The sequence below is a fragment of the Odocoileus virginianus genome, chromosome 5, assembly GCF_023699985.2.
Source record: "Odocoileus virginianus isolate 20LAN1187 ecotype Illinois chromosome 5, Ovbor_1.2, whole genome shotgun sequence".
In the NCBI taxonomy this organism is placed as follows: domain Eukaryota; kingdom Metazoa; phylum Chordata; class Mammalia; order Artiodactyla; family Cervidae; genus Odocoileus; species Odocoileus virginianus.
This window is the reverse complement of record NC_069678.1, coordinates 15,193,677-15,202,226: the sequence shown is the minus strand read 5'-3', so window position 1 is coordinate 15,202,226 and position 8,550 is coordinate 15,193,677. Positions and strand designations below refer to the sequence as shown.

General features: G+C 41.0%; 1 protein-coding gene across 1 annotated transcript; it reads right to left on the bottom strand.

The window, feature by feature from the left end:
- Window positions 1-398: 398 nt before the first annotated feature.
- On the bottom strand, window positions 399-4,022 carry LOC110151439 (T-cell surface glycoprotein CD1b-2). Its single transcript, XM_020914832.2, has 6 exons — window positions 3,904-4,022; window positions 3,383-3,649; window positions 2,441-2,719; window positions 1,942-2,220; window positions 1,349-1,442; window positions 399-705 (listed from the first exon to the last, which is right to left on the bottom strand). Exons 1-6 carry the CDS (start codon window positions 3,959-3,961, stop codon window positions 684-686), a joined length of 999 nt encoding a protein of 332 aa, XP_020770491.2. The 5' UTR covers window positions 3,962-4,022; the 3' UTR covers window positions 399-683.
- Window positions 4,023-8,550: the final 4,528 nt, after the last annotated feature.

Here is an 8,550-nt window from a genome sequence, read left to right as displayed (position 1 = left end):
AATAACTCTACCACCAGAAATAAGTTTTCGACAGGGATCCACTGAGAACAAGCCATTCTCTCAAGGAACTCATAAGTAGAAGGAAAATAAAAAGAAAAGAAACTGCAGCACTCTGGGTACAGAGTAAAGTGTATCTCTGCACGATACCAGTCAAGGGAGAGTTACTTCCACTCCAATAGTAAGGAAGGCTATCTGGAGAAACAAGCTGCTCAGCTGACCCTCATAGTTAGAAAATCATCCAAATAAAGAGAGTGAAATTATGTTAAAAATGCTCAGCAACTCTGCAAATACAATTACCTCAGCATAACTCTAGCTAGTTCAATTTGAAAAATGATATTTCAGCAGAAGCAAAAAAAAAAAAGTTTTAAATAAGAAGTCAAAGGAATGTCACCATGAAGTTGTGTACATCATTTCATTTATTCCAAGGTATATTCTTTCTCACAAATCACATCTATGAAATCTGAGTGGATCCTGCTAGTGATATTGTCTCATAATAACAATTTTCATTTATGTTTCTGCTAGGGTATAAATTATGATTTATCTTACAACCTATAGAAACAATAATTTGATCAAATGTGATGATCATTTGATGAAATATGATGAGATTGACTCCTAGACTGACAACTTGAGTTTCAGGGTTCCTGGATACTTATTCCAAATGGAAAAGGAGACATGGTCAGGGCTCACAAGATATTCTGATATGACCTGTTAAGAACACAAGCAAAAAAATGCTCAACTTAAGAGATATTTGTACACTATGTTCATAGCAGCATTATTCACAACAGCTAAAATGTGAATTAACCCAAGTGTCTGTTGAGAGATGAACAGGTAAACAAAACAACATTTAAAAGGAAAGAAATTCTAATACAGATCACCACATGAATGAATTATGAGGACATAATGCTAGATGGAATAAGCCATTCACAAAAAGACAAATGATTTCATTTCTATGAGGTACCTAGAGTAGACAGATTCATATAAACAGAAAGTAGAATGGTGGTTATCAGGGCCTGAGGGAGAAAGGATTAGGGAAAGTCATTTAATTGGCCTAGACTTCTAGTTTTTCAAGATGAAAAGAGTTCTAAGGATTAGCTGCATAAATGTGAATGTACTTAATACTACTAAACTATATGTGTTTTAAAAAAATGGCTAATGCAGTAAATTTTCCATGATGTATTTTACTGCAATTTTTAAAAAATAAATTTACCTATAGATGGGAGTTAGGTACAAAAGGGAAATGTTCTAGCAGAAATTTTGAGACTAAAGAGATGTAATGCTAATAGATAAAAAGGAGGGAAAGTGTAAAAGGATGGACAGAAAAAAAATAGATTAAAAAATGAAAACTCACCAGCGTCTCCAAAGCCATATTGCAAGGATTATCAAAAGGATCAAGGAGGGTACTATTATTGCCACAAGTATCAAGCCAATGGATGTGGGGTGTCCTGGCAATTGGGAGAAGACAAAGGAATGTCACTTCAAAGCCATTCTCTAGTTCTCCAGGCCTTCTCGCCCATCTGAGTGTCAACACCATCATTAACTGCTTCTGATGCATGGGCATCTCTGGTTCCCTTTCTCATGTTCCCAGAGGTCTTATACTCACAGCCACCCTTAGTCTCTCCTTCTTGCTGAATCCCACGCAGACTACAGTGGGACTACTACTACTACTGTGTAGTGAAACCACTTCATTATTATCTATTGTACAGCTTAGATCAGCTATTTTCATACCTCTGGCACTGTAGTCCTAGAAATAAATCTCAGATTCTGACTCTCTCTCTCTGTCTCCCTGATTCTCTCTATCCTCTCTGCCTTTCCTCTCTCCAAGCCTGTCTTCCTCCCTCCATCCTTCTCTCATCCATCAAATCTCTCCCCTTCCTGTGTCCCCCTCTCTGTCCTTGAGGACCACCTCCTCCCATCTCCAGCTGGGCTCCACTTCCTTCTTACCCCAGTACAGGACGATGTCCTGGTCTCCCAGGCTGCTGTGCTTCACTCGGCAGCTCAGGCCAGCCGCCTCCGCAGCCGCCACATCCAGGGTTACCCGGAGATACCACGTCCAGTCTGCATTGGGCATGACGTCTCCTTGCTGAGTGCCAGGCTCCTCCTGCTCGCCCCTCAGCCATGTCACCCACACGGGTTTTGGGTAGAATCCTGAGACGTGGCAGACCAACCGCAGGTGGCCAGGCCGGGGAGGGGAGCCACTGGACAGCCAGGCCTCCGGCTTCACTGGGGTAGGAAGCAGCAGTAAGAACATCAGATTATGACTCCAATTCAGAGGATAGCGACTCAGAAACCCACAGATTTGAACAGTTACCTCTTCCACTCCTATGGGCACCAAATGACTTATTGATTAATCATTTCTCTATTTAGGTACTTCTCACTTTTGAATTTAAAGAAAGTGGAGGGAGGAGAAATAGAAACATCTTGGGGAGAGCATAAGACTAACCTTGTCTCTGCAGTTCTGCCTTCCCTGCATCGAGGACACCCAGGAGATATCGAGGACAGGTTTCTGAGAGGAGCCTCTCAATGATATCAGAGATGCCTTGATACTGATTCATGAGTGCACAAAACTTCTGCCCCCTGTTGCCGCTGTCTGATGCAGGCACACAGGAATGATTCTGGATCCTCACAAAGTCCAATCCCCCTAAAGCTCCTGTCAAAGAGCTTTCCATGGCCTCCCCAGAATGCAGCTCACATCCTGCTGTGAGCTGGATCACAAAGGGGTCTGTGTAAAGGAAAACCGAGACAAGTTATTAAAAAGCAAACAGGAAAGAAAGAGATGAGAAAAAGGCATAGGACTTTTTTATTTTAGTGGTAACAAGTTGAGAGGTGCAATTATTGACATAAAACCAATTGCAATATTCAGGACTTTTCAGAAAGAGCATTGGGGAGAGGTATGCATGTCATCAACGGTGGGGTTAGACTGTTTTAAGGATGTAGAGTGGGCAAGAGGGGAGAGGAGCAATGTGTGATGGAGTTGAAAGTGCAGCATTCCACGGTGTAGGGAATGGTTACATGTAGAGAAGGTAATCTGGCAGCAGGTGCTTGAGGACATCAAGTGGAGGAGTAGGAAGTCACACTTAAGTTCACTCAGGCACAGAATAGGAAAAGGAGGTTCTTCCTTGCGGTTTTAGAGAAGCAAGTTACATACACACAAACAAGAAATGACCACAAGAGTGGTCATGTACACAGAAGACAGCAAGAAACAGGAAGAATCTGGGATACTGGGTGGATGTATGGAGTCAGGGTTGAAGGCTACTCTGGACAAGTGTGTACATGCAGTTGGATAAAGAGGGGGGAAAGGGACCATTGTCAGAGGGAGCAGTAGCCTGACACAAGAGAGAGAAAAGTCATTGAGAGTCTCTCCAGATCAGAGGACTGTACTCACATTCCAACTGGAACTCATTGACTCGATCCTGCACTTCCCGAGTGAATCCAATGAAGTAGGCTCGGAAGAGGTCCTCCAGCTCAGTCATCTCCTCATTACTAAAGTTGCCCTTGGACCAAGGCTTTAGGAAAATTATAGTGCCTGAGTCACTCTCCCAGCCATGAATTTGCAAGTCACCCAACCAGCCTGAGCCTTGATTTTGAGCCCATGTGCTGTTGGCAAAGGTTGAAATCTGCATGAGATGGAAGGAGGTTGGCCCCTGGAACACTGTAGTGGTGGAAAGATAAGACGAGTGAGGGGAAAATGTAGAATCAAGATAGAATGGAAAAGAACCCAGAGTCTGAACAAAAAAACAGAGCTTAAAACAGTTCCCTGCCCCCAAAGCTTCTGGTTCCATCCCCAGCCTCCAGAATAGGGGAGAGGGCTGGAGACAGCAGAGCCCAGACCCTTAGTGGTAGGTGCGGCATGCTTTCATCCAGAACCCCTGCACCTGTGCTGGGAGCAGCCGGAGTTATTCTTACCCTCGTTGTCACCACCTGGGAGGATAAGTCCAAGTAACAGAAGTGCTAGAAGCAGCATCTTACTGGGAAGTAGAACTTCTGACTCTCGGAGCTGGTATTTGAGCTCTAATTTCAGCAATTTTTTTCAGTACTCTAAATTGACTTCCTCTCTTCCCCAACTGACAAATCTTTGACCCACATTACACATCTCAGAAAAACTGTGCCTCCCACAACTCTGAGCTCCCACTCTACCGCATTTCCATTCATTGGTCTTAATCTCCTTTATACTCACTACCCTGGAAAAACTCCCCTGTGATGCTGAAGAGTTATTTCACCTTCCTAATCCTTTATTTCCACATCTATTAAATAAGAGGGTAATACTAAACAATTGCTCAACTTCCAATCTCTTTGAATCTAGAAGTATTCCTTTGGTTTGCCCACCTATCTCATTCTCTCATATGGCAAATACAACACTGACAGTGATGCAGCAGTAACAGAGAGCTAAGTCAGGTAGTCTTGGAGAGAATATCAGATAGATCAGTGTGAGTGGCCACAGCACCTTGGTGTACATTCACAGAGAGACCTCCTCTGAAAATGGAGATGCACCAGGGAAAGGGAGATTCTGAGAACTCCAGCCCCCATTTCAGGGAGTCAGACACCAGAAAAGTGAACCTATGCTCTCTGTACCATTTTTATCATTACCATTAGTGTCTTCTACTTGGCTAATACTTGGCTAAAGTTACTGACAGACTCACTGGGACACAAAGATGATGTCCAGGAAGTATGGCACTCAGAGCTTGATTTTTACTCCACACTAATACTATAAAGGCTCCTCTCTCAATGGCCCATGGTACCAAAGTGAAAACCTGAGTGGAAACAAATTATTTCAAAATCTCAATTACTCCAATCAAGAAGATCAGTAAACAAGATCTTGCCTTTATTGGTGAAAATTAGTCTGAGACAGTAGAGATAAAAAGGTGAAAATTTACCTCTGATTCCCTTAAGTTCCCTACAAAAATAAATACAAGTACCTTAAAGTCTACTCCAAAAGCAAGGAAGACACACACCTCAGGTACAGAAGTAAGATTTCTAAGCCTGAGGACACCAGAGGACCTTCCACTGAAGTCCAAGGCAGTTGCCCAGGTGAGCTGGTATCTGATGGTTGCTTGAGGACAGCTACTATGCAATCCGGTACAGTCTGAGTGCTGGTCACAGTATCTAAAGAGTACTAAAACTACATACACATGGACTATGGATGTGAGAATTTCCTGAGCAGACAAAAATGTTTCAGCCATTTAAGAAAACTAAAACCAACTTATTTAACAAAAGTAAGTGAAACTCAAGCTAGGTTTGTTTTGTAAATGGTTCTGGCAATCATAAAAGAAACAGAGGTCAACTACCAAAAAATGGCAAGAGAAACTTATGCTGTAGTAATCAATCATTGTAAAAATTAACAACTTCCTCATTTTTACTCTATAAGTCATTCTGTAATTTCATACCCCTGAACTTCACATCAATCTTTTAATTTGGAATCTCCCCATTTGAGGATTGTTTATATATCCAAAATAAACTGTTACTAAATATTACTCACTGATTTGGTGGCTTTAATTTTTCCACTTCTCGATTTGGGGCATGCTGATAAATTAAACAAACAAAACTCAAGCAACTATGTAGCCTGTGCTATAACTTTTTGTTTTTAATGTTGTAATTTAAACCATGTGCCAAAAGTTAACTTCTAGATGTCCAAGCTGGATTTAGAAAAGGTAGAGGAACCAGAGAGCAAATTGTTAACATCTGCTAGAACATAGATAAAGGAAGGGAATTCCGCCCCCCCCAAAAAAAAGTCTACTTCTGCCTCAGCTGGCAGAAGAATCCACCTGCAATGCAGGAGATGTGGGTTCAGTCCCTGGGTTGGGAGAATCCCCTGGAGAATGAAAAAGCTACCCTCTCCAGTATTTTGGCCGAGAGAATTCCATGGACTGTATAGTCCATGGGGTGGCAAAGGGTCAGACACGACTAAGAGACTTTCACTTTCTGCTTCATTGACTATGCTAAAGCCTTTGACTGTGTGGATCACAAAAATTTTTTGAAAATTCTTCAAGAGATGATTTGAGAAAACTGTATTCAGGTCAAGAAGCAACAGTTAGAACCCGACATGGAACAACAAATTGGTGAAAACTGAGAAAGGAGTACATCAAGGCTGCATATTGTCAACCTGCTTATTTAGCTTCTATGCAGAGTGCATCATGCAAAATGCCAGGCTGGATAAAGCACAAACTGTAATCAAGATTTCTAGGAGAAATATCAATAACTTAAGATGTGCAGATGACACTACCCTTATGGAAAAAGCAAAGTGCAACTAAAGAGTCTCTTGATGAAAGTGAAATAGGAGAGTGAAAAAGCTGGCTTAAAACTCAATATTCAGAAAACTAAGATCATGGCAGCTGGTCCCATCACTTGACAGCAAATAGATGGGGGAAAATGGAAACAGTGACAGATTTCATTTTCATGGGCTCCAAAATCACTGTGGACAATGACTGCAGCCACAAAATTAAGACGCTTGCCCTTGGAAGAAAAGCAATGACAAGCCTAGACAGCATATTGAAAAGAAGAGACATCACCTTGACAACAAAGGTCTGTATTGTCAAAGTTTTGGTTTTTCCAGTAGTCATGTACAGATGCGAGATTTGGACCATGAAGAAAGCTGAGTGCCTAAGAATTGATGTTTTCAAACTGTGGTGCTGAAGAAGACTCTTGAGAATCCCTTGGACAGCAAAATGATCAAACCAGTGTATCTTAAAGGAAACCAACCTTGAATATTCATTGGAAGGACTGATGCTGAAGCTGAAGCTCCAATACTTTGGCCACCTGATGTGAAGAGTTGACTCATTGGAAAACACCCTGATGCTGAGAAAGATTGAGGGCAAGAGGAGAAAAGGGCAACACAGGATGAGATGATTGGATAGCATCACTGATTAAACAGACATGAATTTGAGCAAACTCCAGATTTGTGATGAACAGGGAAGCCTGGTGTGCTGCAGTCCATGGGGTCACAAAGAGTTGGACAGGACTGAGAGACTGAACAACAACAATGCACGGATGTATGAGTTGGACTGTTCAGAAGGTTGAGTGACAAAGAATTGATGTTTTCTAACTGAAGGGCTGAATAAGATTCTTGAGAGTTCCTTGGACAGCAAGGAGATCAAACCAGTCAGTCTTAAAGTAAATCAACCCTGAATATTCATTGGATAGAATGATGATGAAGCTGAAGCTCCAGCACTTTGGCCACTTGATGCAAGGAGCTGATGAACTGGAAAAGACTCTGATGCTGGGAAAGATGGAAGGCAAAAGGGGAAGGGAGTGGCAGAGGATGAAATGGTTAGATAGCTTCACTGATTCAATGGACATGAATTTGAGCAATCTCAAGGAGACAGTGAAGGACACTGAAGTCTGGCATGCTGCAGTCCATGGGGTCACAAAGATTCAACACAACTTAGTTGTTAAACAACAGCATCAAATCCTACCATTGTTTCTCTTGAGACTCAAACTGTCCCAATTATGACATGGGAGTTTTTTCAACCCAGTCACATATGAATCCTTTTATCATACATTTATCATTGAGCTTCCCTTTACCTTCTGGTATGGCAAAGTTGTTCCAGACTCTTGGAGAAACTTCCTGCGCCAAACTAGAAATCAGTCAGTTCTCCAAGGTACTTTGGTTCCTTGTAGTGGGAAAATATGTGAAAGCCTTAATCTGAGTTCTAAGCCTTCATTTTAGGGTTTTTTTAAGTGGCAAGGACCTTTTTTTAAGTCTTAATATTATGATTTTTTTATTTATACTTGCAATTCAAGTTTAAAACTACAGAGTTTTACTCATTTACTCACATCAACTTTTCCACATAGAAAAATTCTAGTTTCCTGTGAATCAACACAATTATGTACTCACTTAAACCCACTATATGCTATATTTCAAATTGTCCACCTGTCTCACTATACACCATATCTCACTAGCCTATTCACACAAGATAGCTTTAGAATAACAATAAAAACACTACACACAAAAATATGATTTGGGCCAGAGATCCACCAAGAGCAAGCTCTTCTCTCAAGGAACTTATAAGTAGAAAGAAAAGAAAAACAATAAGAACTGTAGTGTTCTGGGTATGAGTAAAGTGGATCTATGCAAGATACCAGTCAAGGGAGGTTACTTCCACTGTAGCATTAAGGAAGGCTTTCTGGAGAAACAAGCTGCTCAGCTAACCATTATAGTTAGAAAATCATCCAGGCTAAGATGGAGAAACTTTGTTAAAAGTGCTCAGCAGCTCTGCAAATACAATTATGCCAGCATAATTACAGTTAGTTCAATTTGAAAAATGATATTTCAGCAGAAGGAAAAAAAAAGTTTTAAATAAGAAATCAAAGGAATGTCACCATGAAGTTGTGTACATCATTTCATTTATTCCAAGGTATATTTTTTCTCACAAATCACATCTATGAAATCTGAGTGGATCCTGCTAGTGATATTGTCTCATAATAACAACTTTCATTTATGTTTCTGCCAGGGTATAAATTATGATTTATCTTACAACCTACAACAACAATGATCTGATCAAATGTGATGATTCTTTGATGAAATATGATGAGATTGACTCCTAGGCTGACAACTTG

Excerpts from the sequence above, each read along its gene's own strand:
- LOC110151439 (XM_020914832.2), bottom strand. The coding sequence starts at position 3,961 with ATGCTGCTTCTAGCACTTCTGTTACTTGGACTTATCCTCCCAGGTGGT. Across the intron at positions 2,720-3,382 it reads CAATGAGTTCCAGTTGGAAT|ACCCCTTTGTGATCCAGCTC; the intron begins GTGAGTACAGTC and ends TCCTTTACACAG. Across the intron at positions 706-1,348 it reads ATATGGCTTTGGAGACGCTG|GTCATATCAGAATATCTTGT; the intron begins GTGAGTTTTCAT and ends TGTTCTTAACAG.